Source organism: Gopherus evgoodei, chromosome 7, assembly GCF_007399415.2.
Source record: "Gopherus evgoodei ecotype Sinaloan lineage chromosome 7, rGopEvg1_v1.p, whole genome shotgun sequence".
NCBI lineage: Eukaryota > Metazoa > Chordata > Testudines > Testudinidae > Gopherus > Gopherus evgoodei.
In genome coordinates this window covers 32,911,476-32,938,373 of record NC_044328.1, presented here as the reverse complement: position 1 = coordinate 32,938,373, position 26,898 = coordinate 32,911,476, and the positions used below count along the sequence as shown (strand labels likewise).

General features: G+C 40.2%; 1 protein-coding gene across 2 annotated transcripts in view; it reads left to right on the top strand.

Moving 5' to 3' along the window:
• MYOF (myoferlin) overlaps nucleotides 1-26,898 on the top strand; it is a 123,852-nt gene that overhangs the window by 34,675 nt on the left and 62,279 nt on the right. Inside the window, exons 4-17 of one of the 2 annotated variants that reach the window (XM_030569065.1) lie at nucleotides 2,911-3,019; nucleotides 4,225-4,315; nucleotides 9,477-9,637; nucleotides 10,236-10,364; nucleotides 16,361-16,423; nucleotides 16,534-16,584; nucleotides 18,871-18,901; nucleotides 19,418-19,533; nucleotides 20,545-20,671; nucleotides 21,727-21,830; nucleotides 23,077-23,145; nucleotides 23,270-23,313; nucleotides 24,242-24,324; nucleotides 26,634-26,672. In XM_030569065.1, coding sequence (XP_030424925.1) covers nucleotides 2,911-3,019; nucleotides 4,225-4,315; nucleotides 9,477-9,637; nucleotides 10,236-10,364; nucleotides 16,361-16,423; nucleotides 16,534-16,584; nucleotides 18,871-18,901; nucleotides 19,418-19,533; nucleotides 20,545-20,671; nucleotides 21,727-21,830; nucleotides 23,077-23,145; nucleotides 23,270-23,313; nucleotides 24,242-24,324; nucleotides 26,634-26,672 — 1,217 coding nt within the window. The remainder of the gene's footprint in view (nucleotides 1-2,910; nucleotides 3,020-4,224; nucleotides 4,316-9,476; nucleotides 9,638-10,235; nucleotides 10,365-16,360; nucleotides 16,424-16,533; nucleotides 16,585-18,870; nucleotides 18,902-19,417; nucleotides 19,534-20,544; nucleotides 20,672-21,726; nucleotides 21,831-23,076; nucleotides 23,146-23,269; nucleotides 23,314-24,241; nucleotides 24,325-26,633; nucleotides 26,673-26,898) is intronic. The other variant, XM_030569066.1, reaches the window with a different exon arrangement.

Here is a 26,898-nt window from a genome sequence, read left to right as displayed (position 1 = left end):
TTACAGAGAATCTATTCCAGTATCCATGCTGGTCTTTTAGAGTACTGAGAATAGCAGCTGGGTCATGTGAGTCCATTCCAGATTTTGATTTGGATTAGAGAGAGTTGAGTTAGCTAAAAGGGGAAGCTGAATTTGTGGTCTGTGAGATACAGGTTTAAACCAGTGGTCTGTGGAATCGTACTTTACTGCATCTGTATGATTCATTCCAGAAACTCCTAATCTGTTAGGACACAACACACTTCTCACGAGTTCTTTTTGAAATATGTTGGTGAAATGCAACAGCTGCTGGGAAGAGCATAGAGATACTTTTGCAACTAATAAACTGTGTTGTGAATCTCCTCTTATGCACAGCACAATTCCACAGTTCCACAGAACAATACCTCCAATTCTGCAGCTTTTATTAAAATTAGTAAGTTGCTGTCTATAAAACAAATGAAGCAGATGTTAGTAATGTTAAACTTGGGTTGTAAAAGACGTTATTATGAATTAGGATTAGGATTTTCAGAGGAACCTAAGGCACCCAGCTGCCACTGAATTTCACCTCCCTCTCCAGACTTGTGAGCCCAGTCCTCAGCCGTGCCTTCGTGCCTATACAGCTGTTTTTAGTGCCATAGCACCAGCCGAAATCTGTAGGCCCTGGCTCTGAGACTCTGCCACAGTTTTAAAATGTAGTGCAGACAAACCTGGGTGTTGAAGCTCTTGGCCCCCTTTGAAAGTCCCAGCCTGGAAGTACCGTAGGAAGTTTGCATTTTTAAGCTCTTAGGGATTGTCACAGAAAAGTGCATCTCCTTTTGATTTCAAAGGTATTCAAAGGGGGCACTCAGCACCTTGCAGTAGGTGCTCAGTACCTTGCAGGATGCAGCCCTGATGTTGCATGTTCTGTTTTTCTCATAGCATACAAGACTGGGGTGTATTGTTGTATAAATTACAGTGCTCTTGTCCATGACACAGACCTAGGTATAGTGCTCCTAAACTCCATTCCCAAATCTGACATCAGTGCTGTCCTGAGGGTACAGATTGTCTGCTTGCACTGCCATGAGAGAAACCAGGATTTGGTTCCTGGGCTTGCTGTCTTGCACCCCAGGTTGGACACGACTGAGACAGCAGTAGAGCCTGCATGATCAGTCCATGGGAAGAATTAGTGTACGTCTCGTGATGTTTCCCTTCATTTAACAAGTCATTCGTAGACTCAGAGAATATCAGGGTTGTGAGGGACCTCAGGAGGTCATCTAGTCCAACCCCCTGATCAAAGCAGGACCTATCCGCAACTAAATCATCCCAGCCAGGGCTTTGTCAAGCCTGACCTTAAAAACCTCTAAGGAAGGAGATATTGAGGCTGAAAGTATCCAGTTAGTCTTTCTGTAAAGAAAAACATACATAATGAATAGACTGAAACAACCTAGAATGTATATTTATATTGAATGGTTAGTACAAAATGAATTCTAATGCACTTTGTAAACAATAAGGCACAGAAAATGGCTAAGATATTAGATTTGCCCCTTGAATTTGGAAAGTGCTGTGGGATCCTTGGCTTCTGCCTGAAAAGCCACCAATGGCTGTCCAAAGGGACCTCAGTGTGAGCTCTCAAGTTGAGGATTTTTCTTACAATTTGGCAGTAATACTGCAGAGCTCTTTGCAAAGTGTGTTATGTTTAATGTTTGCACAGTAAATTTAGCCAGGGTTATCTCATCTGCAGAGATCGCAGTTATTCTAGGAATCTACTTCATGATTTGAGCAAACAAACCATCACTACATACCCAGAGTATAATTTCAGTTAGGAAATGCCTCATTTTTTACATTTACAGATAAGTTGCACTATCAAGGCTTGTATATTGTATTATTCATCTGTAAACACCTTATTATGTTCTTAGATCATGTATGTTAAGTCTATGAATAAGACTTGATTTAGCCATAGGCTACAACAACTTCTTCCAGCATAACACAAGACTGTCAGCCCTCAGTGGTAGAATTCTGCCTGAAGAAGGGAGGTTTGCACTGGCACAAAGTATTCACATCTTCTTTCTTCTGAGGGGACTGGAATTGGCCAATACAGCCCCGAAGTGGACAAAGCTGCCTTGGGAGTGGGCATGAGTTAGCAAATTTTCTGGACACTTCTCCTGACAGGGCTCTTGTTGAAGCACAGTCTAAATCTGCACTCTGCTCTCAGAGGGCCCAATCAAGAGCATTGTCTATGTTGTCAATAGGCGGTAGATTAATTCTGTGATGCTTACAAGTAAATCAATTATAGCCATCTGTTTCTTTATCTTTCTTCTTCATATATGCAAAGCTTTGATACCTAGCTGTGCTGTAGTGCTTTTCATGTGTAGATCTCAAAATGCTTTACAAAGGGAGGTATCATTATCTCCAGTTAACCAATGGGTAGTCTGTGGCTCAGAGCGGTAAACTGGTTTGTCCCAGATGAATGGCTGTACACACAAGCTACACACACACACATTATATTCTGCTGTACATTAAAACATTAATTAATAACATTTACAGACCTAAGAAGTGCCTATGCCTACACTCTGAAATGCATTTTCCGATAGCTGTAACCCGCATTCTCCTGTATTCTATTTCCTCACTTCTGTTTGCAAGCCTCACTTAACATTGTGTTAAGTCTTAAACGGAGACTATAAACTCTTTCAGGACAGAGTTGTCTTCAGTGAAACAAATAGCACATTTTGGGGACCAAAATAAAAAATGAATAGTTAATAGCCTATAATTAGAAAATAATTGCAATATTTTAGTTGCTTTTATTTGCTTTGAAGTCTTTATATGCTCTACTCTTTTGGAGCCATTTGGTTATGTAAGGGATAGCAAGCATTAACTGGCTACAGATAACAGGATACTTCTGTCTGCATAATTCACAGAGTATATGCTAATGTAATATCTTTTCCACTTTTCTTTCAGATTAATTGGAAATGCATCAGTAGCACTTAAGGAACTTGTAGGCAACCAGAGTAGATCTCTTCCCTTCAAGCTTATTTCCCTGCTAAATGAAAGGGGAGAGAACACTGGCGTGAGTGATTTCCTTATGTTTGTTTTACTGATTTATTGAATTAAATGCTCTAACAAGAGGGTTTAATATGAAACAAAAACATTTCAAAATCATTTCAGTTTGCTTTATAGATACAATTATTAGTGATTTTATACGTCAACACCATCTAAACGTTCAATACGGACAAATATATTTTAATTAAATATGTTGGTTTTCAATAATATGTATATGACCTAGAGCATACAGTTAATGAGAATCAACATAGCACTAAATGTTTAGAGAAAAAATGGCATTTACTTGCTTAATTGCCAGTTTCAGTTCTCACATGCAGGTTTTGCTGCATACCTTGTGAAAATCAGCTACTGTGATTCTGGAAAGCACTTTATAAACCTGTTTAAAAGTCCATGCCTCTTCAGAACAGTACTTAAGTACTTTGACGTAAGCATGTGCTTAAAGTTAAGCCCGTGATTAATTGCTGTCCTGAACAGGGACCCTTTCCTGCATCAGGAGCATAGTACATACCTGGAAATACACATTTCTGTGCTCAAAGGCAAGAGCAAGACTTTACTGCCAATTTCAGGTATCTTCTCTGAAGCAATTCAGAGTCATCTATATTTTGTCATGTACTTTTTTGTTGACTCTTTGTTATACTCTATTAATGTTTTAGTGTTGAAAAGTGCCACGAAGTGCTGCAGACCATGGTATAACCAGTGTTGTAATGAGACTGGAAAAAGACACCGTGCTCATTTATAGGGTAGAAATGTGGCCTGAGAGTTAGGAGAGCTGTATTCTACCTCCAGCTCAGAGTTGCTTTCACATTGAACAGATCATTTTCTCTTTTTCTGCCTCAATTTTCCCATCTGCAAAATGGGGATCATACTACTCACCGGGCCTGCATGGGTATTATGAGGCTTTAATTAATTAAATGTATAGACTGCTGTTAAATCACTGGAACTCAGTATGAGAGGATTTTCTAAATGTCATAAATACAGTAGCTCAATTTCTCAAATACATTTTCAGATTAATTGCAAAGAGTGTGGCCTGTAGTCTTTGTATGTGTATACTAACGTAGTAGGCGATAATTCCCATTTATTTCTTTGTTTTTCAATTTGTCATTGTAAACTGTAGTACAGATGCTTGTTTGCTGTTAATGTTGACTTGTAGGACCACTTGTTTATCCTGCTTTAAGTCAATTATTACATATGTAACTATAAATTTCTACACAGGCAACAATTGATTTAGTGGTAGGATATGAGCCACCAGCTGGGTCTGCAAATCCAAATGATCCAGGGGGGACCAATGCGCAAGGCACTGCAGGTATTTCATCTTTCTTCAAAATATTATATTCAGATCATGCAAGGGAAAGATAGACTTGTTCATCAGAAAGAATGGAAAGTAACTGACAAGCAAGCATATCTAAACTGGCATAGGGTAAGGTAGTCAGACTGTAGATGCTTCAGAATTGAAGAACTCGAACTTTTGTTTCCTGTTAAAATATATTCTATCTTCAGGCTTTATCTGACACTATTGTCTTCAGTGGAAACAGTATTACTGAGGATAGTTTAGATCAAAAGCACTTTAAAGGCTGATGTGCAATATTTCTTTTAAGAAAGAACCTTTATTACAACACACAGAAAAACTGCAATAAAGAAATCTGATGCTGTAGGGAAGACCAGCAAAAACAAGGAAATGCATAGCTGGGAGAATATACTCTAAATCCTTGAATACCAAGACATATTGGAAAAAAATTAATGCCTCATCCACAGTAGATTGTTATTGGAGGACACTGTTATGTGTCATGTTAGGCCCCAGATTTGATTACCTCTATCATTTTTATAAACTAGTAAAGAAAATTCTTTGGACTCTAAATGTTTATTAAATATATTTTAAAAGAATCTCCTAGTGAGAATGTTTTTCAAAAAGCCTCCAGTGTTACAGACCATGCAAGAAAGATGTGAAATTTGTAACTGCCTTTTTTTTACAACAGCCAGTTAACTAACAATCCCAGTACCCAGGTCTGTGCTAACAGTGTGCACATGAGTTACGCTAGTGCACAAGCAAAGGAGTAAATTAAAAAAAAGTGAAATAGTAGAAGGATATTATAAGCAGGTATGATATAATCTACTAAAAGTTATGGCAAGAGTTCCACTTTATTTGAAGGTTTATATTCACTTGCAGTCTGTCTATCAGGAGAAAGGCCTTTCTATTTTCTGTATCACCAAATATCAGTTAGATGAAATAAAGGCACTGTCAAGTTTTTTCAGTACGACACATTCAGTAGTGTGGTACTTCTAAAAGCAATGGAGGCTCTCTTTTATTTAATAAAGGACTAAATGATGATAGAAGGTGGTGATGGAATGATCTTTAGCAACTTTAAATAATTAATCTGACATGCTTTGAGCTGTGTTTTGTTTGGCAACAAAGCAGTGGGTTATACATGTGCTAATATAGATTTGATTACAGGATTTGTTTGTTTTTTTGGTTAAATCATTTATACCGGCCATTGACACCTTGTGTGGATATTTATATTTTGTTTATCTCAAGCAGTTTTATTCAATCATTTATTATGTTTGTTTTAAATTCATCTACCTTTCTTGTTAATTGTTGTGTGTCATTGCCAGATTTTATTTATATAAAGGCAGTACAAGCAGAGTCTGGCTAAGATTCATTGAAGAATATATAGTATACACCTGTACCCTGATATGATGCTGTCCTTGGGAACCAAAAAATCTTACCATGTTATAGGTGAAACCGTGTTATATCGAACTTGCTTTGATCCACCTGAGTGCGCAGCCCTGCCCCTCATGGAGCACTCCTTTACCGCGTTATATCTGAATTCGTGTTATATCGGGTCACGTTATATTGGGGTAGAGCTGTACTTAGTATATGAAGAAAGCAACATCTATGTTATTTGTGTAGGGTCATAATTACTGAGGGAGAGAATGACCTTCATTTCAAAGCATTATGTGGGAATTCATCTGTGTGACTCCCACAGATGTTAGTATAAATTATGTAGCTAAAACTGAAGGGTCGGGGAAGTGGTCAAAGCAATTATTTAGTTAAGTTTTACCAGACACCATATGTAAGCAGTCAGTAATAAGGGATATCCACTATAATCAGTTTGGAAAAGAGACTGGTTCCCCTGTATATATGCCAAAGCTGGTATGGAGCAGAACAACAGGGTCCTGGCACGGAATTTGCAATATTAAATATTTCCATAAATTGAAATGCTCCTAAGTCACGTGTAAAGATCCAGATGTACTAGAATTTCCCAAACCCATGAAATCAGAGATCTGCAAAAGAAAATTGAACACATTCAACAAGTTAACTGAACCTGTTCTCTGTGGGTCAAGTCCTTACTTGTGTAGGAGCAGAAGGCCCTTTGAAGTAGAGTCTGTGTAGTTCTGATGTTCAAGTAGACAGCAGGATTTGGGACAGTCAGGTTTTGTGCCCACACAACTACTCCACATGCAGTCCAGCATACCCTGAGTGACTGAGCAAGGTGTATTTGAGAGTGGGGTTGTCCCACAAGGCATGGAAAGTCGAAGGATCCACTGCTATGCAGATCCTTTGGTTCTGATCCATTAAATTTACCTTTCATGGTTATTAAAAAGGATTGTGTGAAAATAGCAAATATTTAAACTCAGTTTAATTCTTGTCCATCTCATGGGCTTGAAATATTGCTTTTAATCAGCAGATTGTTTCTCAAGGAAACATGCAACTTTTAAAAATAGTGCATATTTTGATGTTAAAATTGACTGTAATATAATGTTGATAATCTCAAAAGTTTTTTCCCAGATTGGTCCTGTTTTCAAAGTAAGTAAAGGTGACAGTATATGAAGCTGTTATTAGGTGTTGTTGGACCTCTGGATTGTAGATATTAGTCACTCTGAGTTATCAGTTATGCTCTCTTTTCACTAGTCTTAGTACTGAGTGGTTGTCTTTCAGTTTGGTTGCTCATGAATCCTTAACCAGCCCTGTCCCTGCTGGATGTTTTTCACTTCATGCTGCATCCCATGTCTGAAACTAACTGCTTCACTGTGGTGTTCAGCAGATCCGGCTGATGGCAGTTAATGTAGTTTTGAAGTCTCTCCCAGATTTTGGCCTCTTAATGTTACTGAAATTCAGTTATTTCCCAGAAAGCCTGTTGTATAGTCTGCACTATGCTTATAGGGATTTAGTGTACAGATGAGATGGGAGAGTGTTCTATGTAAAACATATACTTAGAGGTCAGGGCGTAACCTTTCAGCACAGTTACAGAAACCTGTTCCTCTAGTTTGCCTCTAGGGATGTGTCATCTGTAATCTTTTGATTGCATTGTAAAAAGTGAATCAGTTAGGCCTTTATAACAAAGATGGAAATTAAAATGATAGATTTCTTAGATGAAGTCCGGGTCCCATTGAAGTCAATAGGAGTTTTGCCTGAGAGGTGGAGAGTAGAAACTATAAATTAACAGACTTTGGGGAAAATTTCTAAAATTCAAAATAGTACTATGCAAACTTTGACTTGAACTACAAAAGTATTAATCAACATCAGTTAATATCTGGTAGGTGTGACTATTTTAGATTGATAAATGCACTTAAATGCAGCCACCTCTGGGGAGAAACAGAAACCCTAACTGTTCTGCAACTCTACATAAAACTTAGTTCAGCAAAACAAGTTACCAAACACAACTTTGTTAGTTCACATTTTCCTATATTCAGTTCATTTCCCATAGCTCTGTGAAGTCAAATTGACTGCTACAGTCTAGTCTCAGAAATGCAGGTGAAGTCATTAAGTAGAGCTTGTAACTAGTCAGTTGCATGGGCAGCGTGGAAGATAGATTATGACACAGATGTTAGTAAGATGGAACTTCATATTGTTGAAATTTATAGATGAGTTTAGTATATGGTACTTCATCTGTGTATCCAGGGCCACATCCCACTAGGGACATTCACAAGACATGTTTAATTTTTTTCATCCACACTCCAGGCTGACAAATTATACACAGAAGTTCAGTACAGGATAATTCACAATGTCAGCACATATAACATTAGCTTTCATAAAGTTTGCCTCTCTCCCTAAACTTCCATCGTTTACCTGAAACAGTGGTTTTCAACATTTGCAACTAACCCTCTTCTATCCAACACCCCTAACTCTAGGTTCTTGGCAACTGATGGCTCTACTGATCAAACTTCCATCATTTCACTCAAAATAAATCCCAGGCTCCCCTCAAGACCCTTCCTTTGGCTAATACATTTACAGGGCCCAGCAGCTAAGTTATCTTTATTACTCCCAGGGGCAATTCTGTGCCACTGCACAATGCAGAATTTGCACAGAGTTAATGTTCTGTGCAGAATTTCATTTCCCCCTGTAGAATTAGTGATGCAGAACTGCTCGTCACCACTAGGGGCTGTTGGACTCAGCAGAGGCTAGCTCTCCAGCAGCTGAGCTATTTTTATGCAGGACCTTTGTGCCTCCCAATTCAAATGTTCCTCTCTTTAGGGACACGATATCCAGGTAATTCAATATCACCTCATGCCCAATGGGAAAATGGAGGGAGAGTTATGGTACATCCCTAAGGATTATAGAACATTTTCTTGGGCTGGATAATATACTGGTACTGGATCTAAGATTTTCCCAGGTTCTCAAATAGTGTTGAGAACTAAACTAAAACTAAAAACCTTAATTGCACCCAAAACTTTACCCTTAGTTTTCAGTTTTGTATCTGTTTAATACCATCTAGACAGTTCCTGTAAAACTTATAGCATACACTATTCCTTAATTAACAAAAGAAGTTAAAAACACCACAGGTAATACACGTTTGTGGTTTGGTTCTTCTGGAAGTTTTGCAATAGTGGTATATTAGTGGATGGGCCAATATTGTTGTGCCAAGTTTAATTCATTTAAAAGGTTGATATTTAATTTATATATACAGAAATCTTCCCAGATTCATAAGTTAAATATTACAGGGGCGCTGTCAGAATTTCATTTTAGATACGAAGATGAATGCACTAATCTCCATGGTCAAGTGGGAAAGCCTAAAAATGTTCCTATCTATTTAAAACAGGAGCCTGATGTAAAAAGCTGTGCTATGTTAGGGCCCAATCTACTCCCATTAAAATTAACTTCCACTAGAGCAGAACTGGTCCCTTGCTGTGCAGCTACTAATCATGAAATGGTGCTGTAAGGGTACTGCCTGGATTCTGCTTTGCCAACAGCTTTTGGAGGTGGATTTGATAGACTGCAAGGGGACTCCCTTGGATAGTCTTCATCTTGGAGAGGACATGTACATAGTCATTGCATTTAAAATGTAGAACTAGCTGCAGGTGATCCAACTCCACTAGCTTTCAAGAAGGAAGAAGCACATTGATTAGAATTGTTATAATGGAGTAGAATACATACACTTTCTGTGCAAGTCTTGACCTCATGCTTTTGTGATCATAATTTCACTATTAAACTATTTGTTTACTAATTATGCTGCTTTCCGGTGTGTCAGATGGAGAAGAAGATGGAGGTTATGAGGATGGGGTTGATGGTACAGTTGGTGGCATTGCACCAGCAGTTCCAGGTGACACAAAGGAAGCCCAGCTTGCTCGGCGTATCACTAAAGGAAAGAAAACACGGAGAATCCTTTCTAACAAACCCCAAGACTTCCAGGTAGCTGAGTTTCAAATACTGTACTTTTCCTGCACAACCTGAGATAATCTGAATGTCAGATATAAGACGAGCTAATGCATTGTAAAAGGATACAGATTAGTATAACAGAATTGACAGGAAGCCCGTCTTTCAATTGTGTTTTTTTTCCCAAGCACATCTGTTAAACCGCAAATATTCAGAAAATAAAATCTAGGAGTTTTGCACAGCTCTTGCTGAAATGTAGGGAGAAATTTACCTGTTCTGTAACTACTGAATTTAAATTAGAACAATAAAGATTTCAAACATAATTATGATAAGAGCAAGTCCAAAACTGAAGATGCTATCTGAGAAATTTGTGTCCCAGAGTTCTCTGGAGAATATTTTGTAAAATTAAGGGACAGGACTAGCAAGGATGTAAAACGAGTGTTGTAATTATTGTAGTTGGAAGGTCTGAAATGGCTAGCCCGTCTAAATCTGCTAGCTGCTTTGGTGTTAACTTATTTTGGTGGGATAATGGCAAAGAGAAATACTCTTTGTTTCAGCATGATCACAGACAGACAGACAGACATGCACTGTAAGGTATCAGCTACTGCATGCCTTGTGTATTTAATTTTTTCAGATTCGTGTTAGGGTCATTGAAGGTCGTCAGTTGCCTGGAAATAACATAAAACCAGTAGTCAAAGTTCATGTTTGTGGGCAGACACATCGAACAAGAATCAAAAGAGGAAACAATCCATATTTTGATGAGGTGAGTAATAGAAAATACACATTTAATTATATCTGAAAATCAGTTAGCTAGCACTGTCAAATCAACAAAAATCTGTTATTTCAGAAGGGATAGAGGGATCCAGTTCATAATGAAGCATCCCCAATCTGCTTAACAAATAAGTATTTTCTAACATTTTTAAGGTAATTCTAGTTAATGTGTAAAGTTAATTTTTTAAAAAAACATTTCTTCACATAATAAAACTCATGCCATAATTGACACCATTTCTGGCAAGAATCAGGGGCCCAAACAACCTCCCATTAAAGTGGATAGAAGCCATCCTCCGATACAGCTGATCATGTGAGATAACGATGACTTGGGTAGACCAATCACATGAATGGTTCTGTTCTTTTCTCTTAGGGATAAAAGACAAAGTGTGGTGTTGAGCAGTTGTTCATCTCTTGAGCTGGTTCTATTCAGTCACCCTTCCTGCTCAATGTATGTGAGGTTTTGCAGGAAACAGACAGTTTGGACTGTGATACAACTGTATAGGGATAAGGTGCAGGTCTCTGTCTCTTCTTTAGTCAAACATAGGTGATGTGGTCTCTTTGCCTGGGCTTGGATGAGAGTGAGGCCTGGTCTACACTACACGTTTATACCGATTTTAGCAGCGTTAAACCGATTTAACGCTGCACCCGTCCACACAATGAGGCCCTTTATATCGATATAAAGGGCTCTTTAAACCGGTTTCTGTACTCCTCCCCGACGAGAGGAGTAGCGCTGAAATCGGTATTACCATATTGGATTAGGGTTACTGTGGCTGCAAATTGACGGTATTGGCCTCCGGGCGGTATCCCACAGTGCACCACTGTGACCATTCTGGACAGCCATCTGAACTCGGATGCACTGGCCAGGTAGACAGGAAAAGCCCCGCGAACTTTTGAATTTCATTTCCTTTTTGGCCAGCGTGGAGAGCTCACCAGCACAGGTGACCACGCAGAGCTCATCAGCACAGGTAACGATGCAGTCTCCTGAGAATCGAAAAAGAGCTCCCGCATGGACCGCACGGGAGGTACTGGATCTGATCGCTATATGGGGAGAGGATTCTGTGCTAACAGAACTCCGTTCCAAAAGACGAAATGAAAAAACATTTGAAAAAATTTCCAAGGCCATGATGCAGAGAGGCCACCCCAGGGACTCAGTGCAGTGCAGAGTGAAAGTTAAGGAGCTCAGACAAGCCTACCAGAAAACCAAAGCAGCAAACAGAAGGTCCGGGGCAGGGCCGAAAACATGCCGCTTTTCTACGCTGAGCTGCATGCAATTCTAGGGGGGTCCGCCACCAGTACCCCACCCCTGTCCGTGGATTCCGAGGTGGGAGTGGTAATCTCAGCCATGGCTGAGGATTCTGCGGACGGGGAAGATGAGGAGGAGGAAGAGGAGGATAAGCTTGCAGAGAGCACATAGCACTTCGTTCTCCCCAACAGCCAGGAGCTTTTTCTCATCCAGACGGAATTACCCTCCCAGCCCTCCCAAGCCAGTAGCCCAGACAATGAAGCCATGGAAGCGACCTCTGGTGAGTGTACCTTTGTAAATATAAAACATGGTTTAAAAGCAAGTGTTTTGTAATGATTGATTTGCCCTGAGGACTTGGGATGCATTCACGGCCAGTACAGTTATTGGAAAAGTTTGTTAACATGTCTGGGAATGGAGTGGAAATCCTCCAGGGATATCTCCATGAAGCTCTCCTGGAGGTACTCCAAAAGCCTTTGCAGAAGGTTTCTGGGCAAGGCAGCCTTATTCTGTCCACCATGGTAGGACACTTGACCACGCCATGCATGTAGCAAGTAGTCTGGTATCTTTGCATGGCAAAGCCTAGCTGCGTATGGTCCCGGTGATTGCTGGCATTCAAGCAACATCCTTTCTTTATCTCGCTGTATTATCCTCAGGAGAGTGATATCATTCATGGTAACCTGGTTGAAATTCAGAAATTTAATTAAGGGGACAGAGATGGCCATTCCTACTGGGCTGTTTGCCTGTTGCTTAAAAGAAATCCTTCCTTGCAGGTAGCCAAGCGGGGGGGGGGGGGGGGGAATGGCGCTGAGCATTTTTGCATTTGGCTAGCAGGGATCTTCCCTGCTACCAGCCACGCGGTGAGGGTGGAAGGGGGGTGATTAGCCGTGATCTTCCATGATACAGCCACGCGGTAGGGAGAGGGGTAAAGCGATCATCCCAGAGAATTGGATGGGGGGGTGGTTTCTGCTGCTGCATGTTAACAGGAAAGAAGCAGCACTGAACGGAATTTGCTTGGTATTTGGGAAAGGAAGGCACTGTGTATATGAAGGCTGCAGAAGCCAAAAGACAATGGCTTACCATGGCTGCATGCAAGCTGAATTCTGCTGCCCGGACCTGCGTTTGTGAGATCTCTAACACCAGAGCCACAGGCATTCAATATTAAGATGCAAAATGCGACCTTGCAGTGAAATCACATGTGCTATGTAAGGTGAATAGTGTTGTTCACCGTAAAAGAGTATAAGCATTGTCCTGTAAAATGTATTTTTTTAAATACTTCTCTCCCTTTTTTCCCTCCCTCATGCAGCTGCAAATTTTTCAAGCCTCCCTACTCCATCCCAAAGGCTAGCTCAGATAAGGCAGCAAAAAAAAAAGATGCAAGACGAAATGTTCTCGGAAATCACGGCAGTGACCCGCAATGAAAGAGCTCATCTGAATGAGTGGAAGGACGTGGTAGCAAATTACGGGAAAGATGCCACTGAACATGAGGATAGGAGGGATCAACGTGAGGAGAAGAGGGATGCTCGAGATGAGAGGTGGCGGCAGGAAGATCAGCGGTGGTGGGATGCAACGCTGGGGCTGTTGCGTGATCAAACTGACATCCTCCGACGTCTGGTGGAGCTTCAGGAACAGCAGCAGGATCACAGAGTGCCGCTGCACCCCCTGTGTAACCACCTTCACCCCTCACCGTGTTCCATATCCTCCTCACCCAGACATGTAAGAACGTGTGGGGGAAGGCTTCGTGCACCCGCCCACTCTGCCCCCGTGGACAGCCCAACCAAAAGGCTGTCATTACTTTGAAATTTTTTTAGTGGCCTTTTCCTTCCCTCCTATCCTCCTCCCAAACCACACCTGGGCTACCTTGTCAGTTCTCTCCCTCTTTTTATAATGACTTTTTAATAAAGAATACATGATTTTTAAACGATAGTGACTTTATTTCCTTAAGCAAGCTGTAATCGAAGGGGGAGGGTGGGTTGCTTACAGGGAATGAGTCAATCAAGGGGGAGGGGTCATCAAGGGGAAACAATCACAACAGTCACACAGTACCCTGGCCCGTGATGAAACTCGTTTTCAAAGCTTCTCTGATACGCACCGCTTCGTGGTGTGCTCTTCTAATCGCCCTGATGTCTGGCTGCGTGTAATCAGTGGCCAGCTGATTTGCCTCAGCCTCCCACCCCGCCATAAAGGTCTCCCCCTTACTCTCACACAGATTGTGGAGCACACAGCAAGCAGCAATAACAATGGGGACATTGGTTTGGCTGAGGTCTGAGTGAGTCAGTAATGTGTGCCAGCGTGCCCTTTAAACGGCCAAATGCACATTCTACCACCATTCTGCACTTGCTCAGCCTGTAGTTGAACAGCTCCTGACTACTGTCCAGGCTGCCTGTGTATGGCTTCATGAGCCATGGCATCAAGGGGTAGGCTGGGTCCCCCAGGATAACTACAGGCATTTCAACATATCCAACTGTTATTTTCTGGTCTGGGAAGTAATTCCCTTGCTGCAGCCGTTTAAACAGAGTAGTGTTCCTGAAGACGCGAGCATCATGAACCCTTCCTGGCCATCCCACGTGGATGTTGGTGAAATGTCCCTTGTGATCCACCAGTGCTTGCAGCACCACTGAAAAGTACCCCTTGCGATTTACGTACTGGGTACCCTGGTGCTCCATCTATCGCCCCACCACAGTCAGGGAATCCCATTGCAGCAAAGCCATCCACTATGACCTGCGCATTTCCCAGAGTCACAACCTTTCATAGCAGCAGCTTAATGATTGCTTTGGCTACTTGCATCACAGCAGCCCCCACAGTAGATTTTCCCACTCCAAATTGATTCCCGACTGACCGGTAGCTGTCTGGCATTGCAAGCTTCCAGAGGACTATTGCCACTCGCTTCTCAACTGTGAGGGCTGCTCTCATCTTGGTATTCTGGCATTTCAGGGCAGGGGAAAGCAAGTCACAAAGTTCCATGAAAGTGCCCTTACGCATGCAAAAGTTTCGCAGCCACTGCGCATCGTCCCAAAACTGCAAAACTATGCGGTCCCACCAGTCTGTGCTTGTTTCCTGGGCCCAAAATCGGCATTCAATGGCTAGAACCTGCCCCATTACCAGCAGGATCTCCAAAGCGCAGAGGCATGTGGTTTGAGAGAATTCTGTGTCCACATCCTCATCACTCTCGTTGCTGCTCTGCCATAGCTGCCTCTTCCTCGCCTGGCTTTGCAGGTTCTGGTTCAGCACAGACTGCACGAGAATGCGTGAGGTGTTTACAACGTCCACGATTGTGGTCTTGATCTGAGCAGGGTCCATGCTTGCTGTGCTATGGTGTTTGCACAGTTCACCCAGGAAAAAAGGCGCGAAATGGTTGCCTGCTGCTTTCACGGAAGGAAGGGTGAGGCTGTACCCAGAACCACCCGCGACAATGTTTTTTGCCCCATCAGGCACTGGGATCTCAACCCAGACTTCCAAGGGGTGGGGGAGACAGCGGGAACTATGGGATAGCTACGGGATAGCTACCCACAGTGCAACGCTCCGGAAATCGACGCTAGCCTCGATACATAGACGCACACCGCTGAATTAATGTGCTCAGTGTGGCCGCGTGCACTCGACTTTATACAATCTGTTTTACAAAACCAGTTTATGTAAAATCGGAATCATCCCGTAGTGTAGGCATACCCTGAGTTGGGAGAGGCATAGCTCAGAGTATCTGGAAACTAATTCAAACCATGGATGCAGGAGAGAATCTGTCCCACAGACTTTATATTGGGGAAAGGCTGAAAGTAGGGCTGAGTATATGGAAGTATTTAGCATATGGTATCCACATAATTAGTATTAATGGCACGAGTGGTATTCATTTGTGTTACTACATTATAAGAGAATAGGGGCTAAACTCTGGCATCTTGCACTACTCCGATGCCACAAAGGACCCAAGTAAATGGATTAACTAACCAGCTGAAAATTCTTCCAGCATGGTGGAATCCCCAGCTTCTTGTTCTACACCACACCTACCCCACTGCAGCCTCCAGCATAGGTGATACAGCAGCGGCGCATACGGTGTATTTGGAGTACTGGTGCATTCCATCCATCCCTGCCTGATGTATTGGCCATCTCTGAGCCATTACCAGGCAATGCAAATGGCACTGGGGTTTGAATCAGCCCATGGCCAGCCTCAGCATCAATAAGCAGGCTACAGGTGGAGTACAGTCATTTCTTTGCATCCTCCCCTGCCGCTTGGGTAATATGCTGAGCAGACCTTGGTTGTACCTGCAGGTCAAGCTGGTGCTTTTTGCTTAAGCATATTTTATAAATAAATGCAAATACTTCACAAAATCTGTGCTACCAAAATCAGTTTTATTTCCGTGCAAATAACCATGAAATTCTTAGTGCATGAATCATCTTATTTGGCACTAACTGGCATCCTTGTTGATAATTGCAGCAGAGAGGCTAAAGAGTGATAGAACACGCAGACTGAACCACTCCATCCGCTCTAAAAGAGGTTCCTCCAGGACAAGGTTAAGGCACATTAGCAGGGCAATGCCGGGTAAACTTGCAGTGCAACTGCCCGTGCTACCCCTGTTCTGTGGATAAACAGTGGATTTCACTTTTCAGGGCAGTGCTAAATTCATATGCAGAACATCCAAACAGGAAGCAGACTAAATATATATCAACAGATATATGCCTGGCAAGCTATTTAAATACTTTATGTAGCTGAAAATCATGATATTAACATTCTAAATCAGTTTGTTTCATCTTAACAGATATTCTTCTACAATGTCCACATGACCCCTTTAGAGCTGCTTGATGAAACAATAAGCATTCGGGTAAGGAAAAAAGGCGTACATTAGAAAAACTCACTGGATGCACATGACACTGTCCAACCAATGCTGTATAAAGATTGGAAAAGGTTTCATTCCTTTTTTTTCCCTCTTAGGTGTATGATTCTTATTCTTTACGAGCAGACTCTCTGATGGGAGAATTTAAGGTGCGTATAATCAGACTTCTACATTCTGCCTATGGAACCCACACACCTGGGTGTGGTGTTCTGTCCCATCTAGTGGCACCGAGACCACTTAGAAAGAGTGAATGAGGCTGCTCTACAGCCTTAGCTAAAAGGCAATTGGCTTTTAGTGCATGCGGTAGAGGGTCATATGCATTAAGCTTGAGAGGTCCCTGGTTCGATCCTGCCCACTGATGACTGGTGTCTGTTGGTGTTACAAGTGGAGGCTTGCCCAAGATTTCAGCTGGGAAATCTCTGAAGCTCGGGACACACTTCCTCAGCTAGGGGAAGTATGTAACCCACACACCTCCGGGGTATGGTGGTCTGTCCCATCTAGTGGCACCAAAAGCACTTAGAGAGAGAGAATTAGTCTGCTCTACAGCCTTAGCCAACAGTGAGTTGGCTTTTAGCTCATGAGATAAAGGCTCATGCACTGAGGTCCCAGGTTTGATCCCACCTGCCGACTGGGGGCCCACTCTGGGGGTCTTCGGTGGCATTTCGGCGGTGGGGGGGGTCAGCTCTGGGGGTCTTTGGTGGCATTTTGGTGGCGGGGGGTCCTTCGGTGCCGCGGAAGACCCAGAGCAGACCTTCTGCCGCCGAAGTCCCGGACCACGGCCGAGTATTCCAGTCGGGCCCTGCGGGTCATAAAACTGGCCTTGGATTAGAGGAATATTTAAAGCATTAGTTTTAAATGTGTTACTAGATACTGCATTTGACAAGGGACAAAAACTTACCCTTATAATGTTTTGCTTTTAATGCTAGCAAGCATTTACTCTTACCAGTAGTGCCGGGACAGTCGGTCCCATCATTTTGTTTGTTGATCATTGTCTATGTCTGCTAGTGCTGCAGAGTCAGCACAGTTAAGAGAACTAACTCAATAAGGTCCAGGGGAGTTACTCCATATTGACACTGGTGTAACTAAATGCAAAATGCAAGTTAAGTTACCTGGTCTGTATAATAGATGTACCTTTCATGAACAACTAATATTTATAAAATTATTTTCTACCTAAAGCAATAGGACTATCTATCCCAAAACTACTGGTAAGAATCTGTATAGTCCAAGAAAGGAAAAGGAATTTCAGTCTCCAAAGGGTGAAACAACTGCTGTGGAAGGTCACTGTCAGTTGTACTGTATCACCTGAGTCTTGAAGGAGGAATTCAGAAAAACTGCCCTTGGTTCAGAACATTGCATCATGATATACAGAATCTCAAAATTACAAAAAAAGGTGTCCCTTTGTTTAAATATGCTTGTGTAGTAACAGAGAGGCAGGAGGAACCTCCTCCATTAGTGTAAATTGTCTTAGCTCTCTTGAAATCAATGAAGCTATGACAATTTGCACTTGCTGAGGATCTGCCCAGGGAAGTGGAGATGCATACCACAGGTGTTCATACCCAAAACCATGTAGAAAAAATGTCAGTTGTAATTCCTGTTGGTGAAAATCCACTCCTATAACTTCCACAAGGTCAATATTGGTATTTCACCCTTGCCAGCTGCATGCAGTAAATGCTAGTGGGGTAAATTAAATCAGCCTGCAGAACGATTAAATTTATATACCTATGTGTATCTAGGTAGGTAACTTCTTGGAATATTTTATTTAGGTAGAAAGGAATGTTTTTCTAAATGAATGAATGTCTCCTTCATCTAGTCCTGCTGAGGTTGCATCCCCTACTCCCACACAGCAGCACATTCTCCACCACCTTTCCAGAGCATCACTTAGCAGCATACTCTGCATATCAATCCCCTTCTCTTCCCTCTGTTCCTTTTCTAGCCCTCACAGGAGCGTGCCACACAAGACTTTTATTTCTCATAACACAGAAACAATGTAATAACAGTATAAAAAACTGAAGGGAATTAGGTCTTACATAATTTCTAATTATAAGGGTAGGTAAGCACTGGAATAGGTTACTAAGGAAGGTTGTGGAATCCCCTTCATTGGAGGTTTTAAAGAACAGGTTAGATAAACATAGGGTGACCAGACAGCAAGTGCGAAAAATTGGGACAGGAGGCGGGGGATAATAGGAGCCTGTATAAGAAAAAGACCCAAAAATCTGGACTGTCCCTATAAAATCGGGACATCTGGTCACCCTAGACAAACACCCGTCATGGATGGTCTAGGTACACTTGGTCCTGCTTCAGCGGGGATGAACTAGATGGCCTTTAGAGGTCTTTTCCAGCCCTGCATTTCTAAGATTCTATAATTAAAGCCAAACACACGTTTGTGACTGTATTCTGCTACTTCTTAGGATATAATATTGTAATCTTTATTTCAGATTGACATTGGCTTTGTTTATGATGAACCTGGTAAGTAATAATCTCCTCAAAGCCTGAGCTTCTTCTGCTTTTCCTTTGGCTTTAGATGCCCAATTAAAATGGCTGTGACTTTCAGCTGTGTTTCTGAAGTAGAAACATGGCTGCAAAGTTAGTTGAGACAGATGCTTCAAACCTGTAGCATCTTTATCAAAAAAAGGCCACATGTATTTAGCTCTTCAGTGGTTCCCAAATGCAATATAAGTAGCTTATATATTTTTTTTCACCCAAAGGATTTTAATTTTGGTATAATTAACTTAAAAACAAGAATTAAGTATGAAAAGTCATGCAAAAACATGGTGAGAGAATGGTGTCCCTGAGTTAGTATGCCACTCAACATTTTAACATTGTTGCACAGCCTGTTAGGGGCTGGGCTTTTTAAGATCAGAAGGAATTTTTTTTTAATAATTATGTTTAGGGTAGATTCTACTTTGGGAATATTGGCCTTGATTACATTTCTACTTCTTGTGTAAAGGACAAGGCTGATTTATTTATTTGGCTTTATTTCAGGCCATGCAGTCATGAGAAAATGGCTTCTTTTGAGTGACCACGAAGACACAAATTCTGGAGCTAAAGGCTATCTGAAAGTCAGCATGTTCGTCCTGGGGGCAGGAGATGAGCCACCAGTAGGTTTAATTTGCAAATGTATTCGTCTTCTATTCACATACCCAGAACCCTCTTTCTTACGCACTACTTGCTTTGTACTGGTTAATTCACTTTGTGAGCATCGCCAGGAACTAAGATCAAGATTTTCAAAATAACTAGTGGTTTTTGAGTGCCTAACTCAAGGTACTTTAAAGGAGCCTGGTGGCCTGAAAATCAGGCCCCTTTGAGGTGTCTCAGGTTCAGTTACTTTTTTTAAATCTTGACCTTAACTACTTGGTACTAGCCAGAAAGAGCTAAAAATATAGAACCTCCTTACAATATGTTTCTTTGCCTAACTACCTCTCACTCCACTACTACCTTCAGTCTGAATACTGCCATACCAGCTTTAGCAGTCTCCTGTTAAAGTCTCTCTCTGGTGCTTCCTTGCTCCCATTGCTGCCTTCCCTCCCAGTATCCTGGTGTATCTCCAGTAGTGGCTCCTACTATTACCTTCCCCTTCTGTGTCCTGGTGATTCTTGCAATCACAAGAATGACTGTGAGAATTTGACAGTTTCCTGTTTATTTTCAAAGGGGAAGTTGTAAATTCTCCCAAATTACTTCGGAGTTGTACATAGTTTCCAGCTGCAGTAACATGCTTTTTCAGGAGACCTTGTGATGGGTGTGAAAATTCCATACGGTCACCACTGCACATGAGTGCAAAAAAGCACCAGAAACCTATAAATATCACATCTTCATGGTTTATGCTCAGTATTTTAAAAATAGCCATATGGACTGCTTAGAAAAAAAAAAGATAGTGGTTGCTCCAATTTAATACTGATGAGGTTGAAACTGAAAGTAACACATTTTAGGCAGAACAAATTTTTATGGTTTTATAATTTTATAAACCCTAGTTTGTAATGCAAGATTTTAACTTGTGAAGGGACTAAAGGATGCTGCTATGACCAATTACCATATTATTATACATGACTGTCTAGCATATGATGCCTTTCTCATGTATAGCTTGGTAATATATACCAATATATCTCCAACAGATGGAAAAAAGAGAACGAGATAATGAAAATGATGATGTGGAGAGTAATCTTTTACTGCCGGCTGGAATTGCACTTCGATGGGTCACTTTTCTTCTTAAAATCTACAGAGCCGAGGATATTCCCCAGAGTATATAACTTCTTATTACTGGATTGTACAATACTGCAATAGATAACCTGTAGAAATATCTGTTAACTGATTTTTTTTAAAAATACCAGACATAAAACAAAAACAATGTAGATTACCATGTAGTTTGAGCCCATAATTCTGTGATGGTTTAAGCAGCCCATTTCTTTTTTCAATATTCAATCAAATCTACCCATTACGAAAGTTATATAATGCAATGTTATTATCTTAGATTATCTGAAATTTTATTATAAATGGTGATGGTGTGTTGTTTGATCTACTAGTGTCCATTGGTCCCTCAAACAGAGATTCAAGATGATAATTTAACTGAGTAGGAAGTCTGTATTTGAAATCTATCCTTTTATTCTGTCTCTGTTGTTGTGTCTCTGTTTAATTGCTCTACACTTTCTCCAAACCCCAAGTCAAAGCTTGTTGAGAAGAGTTCAAAACTCAACAGGTTAAATAAATTGTTCCCAGACAAAGTTATTAAAGCCCATCATTTTTTTCCAACTTATTCTAAATGCAAATGACATAAAATTAATACTATTAATAGATACTGGCTTCATCATCCAGAGAAGGGAAGCAGTATCTGTATGCAATACACAAAGTGTCCCTGGAAATTCATTAAACCTTAGACAAGTTTGGTAACAGAACATGGCTTTTATATTCAGTTCTTTCTCCTTCACTGCACCCTTTCTATGTCTGGGATGACAAAGCAGGCCAACTTCAAGACCGCTGATCTACTGTTACTTGCTGGAGAGTATGAGGATTGCATAAACTCCTGTTTCCCCTGCTCTAGGCTAACATCAAAATTCACTATGATCTTCTCAGGGCCAAAATTTTAGAAGTTGCTTCTAAATCTGAATTATTTTTTCATTTCTAGAAGCAAATATTTATTTTTGAAAACTGAATACAAAGGGCAAGATTCTGACCTTAATTATGTCTATGCAACTGTATTGACTTAAGTAAAATTGCTAAGAAGTTACTGAGACCGAATTAGGCCCATAATCTTCAAGAAAAGGGTTCAAGTTAATTTTTGCCTTATAATGTCTCCTCAGTGGATGATGCTTTTGCGCAGACTGTTAAGGAAATATTTGGAGGTGATGCAGACAAGAAAAACCTAGTAGATCCATTTGTGGAAGTTTGTTTTGCTGGAAAAAAGGTATTTGTCTGAGTTAATATTTAAAATCTTGCATGCTAATCATGTGCTTGAAAACTGCATTCACATGTCTAAGTGTATCTTAAGATGATTGAACTGTAGGTCCACAGTGCATTGTCAACATGAGAAAATGACTTTCAGCATATCTAGTTCAACGCTTTGCAAAAACGAGAAGGAATAAGTGGAGCTAAAAATCTAGGAGCACACATGGAATATTAAGAATAAAGTCACGGGAAACTTCAGTTGATAGAAACTAAAGTTATTCATCTGCATAAGGGTTTACAGTACTGGGTCATAAAGCATATTCAATAGACTGAGGACATACCATAACATCCCACAAAAAGGGTTTTTAAAGGTGTGCTAATGACTCTAATTAAAAGAATGTACGACTAAGATGTAGGGGCTTGACCACTTCAGATTACCTGTTCATCGGGTGTTCCTGGTTGCTTTATATAACTGATTGCACAGTCAATCTAAGTGCATAGTTGCACGTCCCGTGTACACTAGTTTGTCATAATGACTTGCTTTAATTACAAAAACAAACACCCACCTAAACATCAATTCCATGTTATTGTTAGCAATTCGATCACTGTTAATTTTAGGCACAGGTAGTATAGACAGTTGCATAAAATGCACAGCAGTGGAGCCTCTAATAGGCACCAACAACAATGGGAATCTGGTTGCCAACACAATACATCTTTCATCCATTCCAACATGTAGACAAACTAAGCATGAATTCACCAGGGCTGATCATCCTTTTATGTTTATTTTCCTGCTGTCATTCAGTCATATCTGGGTGCTACTGTGGTAGCACCTTTGAGGAGTTGATGAGCTGTTTTTTCCATAAATTAGAAGCCCCTAAGAACCATGGTTCAGACAATGGTGGAATAGTTTTGTCTCTTGCATTTAGGTTGCATAAGTAGATCAGATCAGCACAGGGTGATGTCGCAGTTTCGGGGGCTTTTTCTTATATAGGCACCCTACCCCCGTCCCGATTTTTTACACTTGCTATCTGGTCACCCTAGATCAGCAGTAATCACAAACCTGAGGCTAATGCCTCAATAAAGCATGGAAAATTGAATATTCACCATTAGCCACTGTAGGAGCCTGTGATGGCATACTATTTGACCAGCCCCAATACAATTTATCCTAAATTGCGTCTGGTTCCATGCTTTTTTGTCTGCTTTTTGAGCTTGAGCTACTATAAAATCTGTTTCATTTGGGGTGGTTTTTGGTTTGTTTTTTGCAGGTTTGCACAAATATAATTGAGAAAAATGCTAATCCCGAATGGAATCAAGTTGTTAACCTTCAAATCAAGGTAAGGTTTCCTCTTGCTTCTTTAAATATCCATCATCAATTATTTATTATTTTATTCAGAACATTATTTTATTTAAATGTGAAAGACAAATAATGAATAATTTTATTTTCGCTACTTTTTCTAGTTTCCCTCAATGTGTGAAAAAATAAGATTAACAGTTTTTGACTGGTGAGTTTTAAAATTATGTTAAGTGGAAAAAATCCTATTTTTGTATAATTTACAGGGTTTTGGAACCAGAAGCCCTGATTCTGTAAAGCACTTAAGCAAATGCTTAATTACCCTTCCTGAACAGTGATGCTTTCCTGCACTGGGGCTATAAATAGTATGGCATTGGCACACCATTGATTTCTGTGCATTGTACAATCAACATGCGAGTGGGTTAAATAATACTTCTAGAATAACTTTCTAAAAAATTATTTTACAGTTCTTCCTCATTATTTGTCCAACTTGTAGAGGTATACAAATAATTCACTAGTATTTGCAAACATACATTAATTCCATAATATGTTTATTTCCAAAATTTAAATGACTATTTTTGTAATTATTTGCCTAACGCTAGTCAGCAATGTATATTATATTGATTAACATGACATTAGCAGATATTGAGTATATCAAGCCTGTGTACAATTTTTGGGCAAGTGGGCCAAATATTAATACGCTCAAGTTACAAGTTTTATTATTCTTATTGTGGGCCTGATTATGCCTGCTAGGCATAGTTCTAGGCTGGGGATGGAGCCACCCAACCCCTGGGAGCAGAGCAGGATATCTCTTGGAGTTCCCAAGTTTACAGAGATTGCACATCTCTGATTACTACACACCTTTATGGGTTGCAACTTACTTCCTCTAGCTGGACTGCCAGTTCTGAGACTGAAATTCTGCCTGACCCTTGAACTCTGCAATGCTGGGAGCAGTTCTTACTTCTCTCTCCTCCTACTACACAGCTATGTAAGAGCCAGACATCATCTGGCGTTTTGTTAATAAAACATGTCAGGTGGTCTAAACATATATACCCTGTAAATACATTTAGCCATTTGTAGCTTGCCTCTGTTTAGGATGACCGGTGTTGCATTTAATTACAATCTTACATTTCATATAGGGATCGTCTTACAAAAAATGATGCAGTAGGAACAACGTATTTAAGTCTCTCCAAAATTGCTTCTTCTGGTGGAGAAGTAGAAGGTGAGTTATTCAGCTTACACAATTCAGCAAGTATTTTCTGTGTATTTAAGAGAAATGGTGGGACAGCATAGGAAAGTTTGCTTTGCTGGACTTCCCTGGGTTATACCAGTTCTGTGGTTTAAAGAAGATCTTGTTTTCAGTGCTTTCAAATTGGCCACTTTCCAGAACAGTAACTTTACTTTTTGAAAAATCTTATGGTCCTGAGTATTAATAATTAATTCACAAAATTCAAGAAAGTATTCTGAATAAACTAGATAATTCAAAACTCAGTTTTCTGGTACACATAGAAAACTTTATTGAATATTTCAAACTCCATGTAACTTAAAACTTCTGTTGATCTAGTGTTGATGTACAGATATAATCCAGAGTGCTACAGGATATTTTTAGTGAATTCAGCATGTATGAAAGGGGCCAATTTGAAGTTCACTATTTCAGAACCAGTATAGAATGGGGACCCATAGCAAATGTGACCTTGCCCGCCACTTCTTGCCACCATGCCCAAACCTTGATTTTGGAGAAACAGCTTGAAGTCAAGAGGGGATTAGCCAGTTTTCCTGATGAGACTGCCTATAAGACGCCAATAGTGATTTGAACACCAATCTGGTAAGAACTGGTCCAAGACCACCTCTCATTTCCCATATGCCACTAAACAGTGGTCAAATGGCAATGACTCTTGATTACTACTCAGACCAGTGATCTAGAAGAGAGGGGTTCTATATCTCATTGCCTGAGCCCACCTAAACTGCAAATCATTGGATTCATTCAATAGTTTTCAATTAAATTATTTGTTTAAGAGGAGCCAAGCATATGTCAAAGTTTTTCAGTCAATTCAGTCAATTGGTTCTGCTACTTGTTGAGAAAACTAAAAAGCCAAACTTATAATGACTGCAAGAAAACTCCTTTAGGTAGGCAAAGTTTCTATCCTCCTGAGATATTTTCTCTATTAGGGCTTGTGTGATCTGTGAACTTATTGAAATATTGCAATAAAAATATACTCCAACAACATTTTTCTTCCCATAGATGGTTAAGAAAAGACAAAATTGAGATTTCCTTCCTGTTTCTGTTATGCTATGTTTATAACTATTTCACAGTAGTTTGTTTATTCCCATTAGTTACAATTATGTTGTAATTTATTTTATTAATAATTTCTTTATCTATACATAGCATGTTTCTAACCACACATGCAATTTCATCTTCTTATAGTAGAATTCCATTTATAGGTGGGCCAACTCCTTGCCAAGCATTGTGTTGCTTTGCCAGAAATTCATGCTTAATCTTTGTCATAAAAGTTTTACAGCATATTAACTGTCCCCATAGAAGAGTTCACAGTAAATCATGCTCGATATTTATTTAGCTGCCTAATATAACAAGTAAGGTGAGTTAGCCTGAAGGAAGCTGGCCCCAAATAATTTCCATCATTTGAATTCTGAATTAGTACTTTTCTCTGATATATGTAATGAAACATCCTTATAGTTGTCTAAGAACAGCCCTGCTTGTCCGTAAGTAAGCTATGGTAAGTAATTTAAAAAACAAAACAACATTGGCATCAACCCTGTAAAGACTTGAGCACGTATTTAACTTTATACATGTGAGCACACTGGTTTGCGAACTACTCATGTGCATAAAGTTAAACGTGTGCCAATCTTTGCAGGATCAAAGGGCCTATGAAGTTTGTTCTGCCTTCTCCTCTGTGACAAAGTTACTTAATTTCTTCTGTGTTTCTGATTTGAAATCTGGGTGCTTAGTTACTCAACATCTCTTCTGAAAATTGCTATTCCAGTGTCAGATCTTCAATATAAGATCCCAGCTCTCCTCCCCTTGAAGTCAATGGCAACACTCCCACTGATTTCAAGGTGTGCAGAATTGGGTTCCAAGAGATCAACTGATTAGAACTAGTCTAATCATTCCAATAAATGAAAGTATCCTAACATGTTTTCATCTGTAGCATGATTGTTTCCTTAAGTGAAAAGCTTGACACAAAAAATCATTTTGTGTGATTTTTAGTTTTTAAGATAGTAATTAAAAGTATTTAAATAAAAAATCTTATATGTGGCGCTCAGACAGAGGTGCTGGAACTCACAGACACCAAAACTGTATTTTGCTGATAGCCCTAGGCATGCCTTTCTCTGTTTAGAATTTGTAAAATGAGGGAAATACCACACCCCATTTTATTCAAGCAGCAAAACTCCAGGCCACTCCAGAGTCACTTCAGCTTTGATATAGTTTTAAAGCAGATTGCACTTTGATATGTTTAATTTTTAAGCTCTATAATTTCTTGTCATGTAACCTGTTGTCTTTTCATAATATAGAATTTTCATCTTCGGGAACTGGGGCTTCATCATATGAAGGTTTATATCTTGGTCTTTAATTTGATTTTGCTGTTCAGTGCCCAATCTGAGCAATATTGTCTCAAAACAAAACCAAGCTATTTTATAAACATTTTTTAAAAAATAAATAATATGTAAAGGATACAATGCTACATTTGGAGACTATTAAATACGACTTACTATTTAAATCAGTTTGGGCACTGGAATTGGTTTGAAAATATTTCTATTTGGCTGATGTGTGGCACTG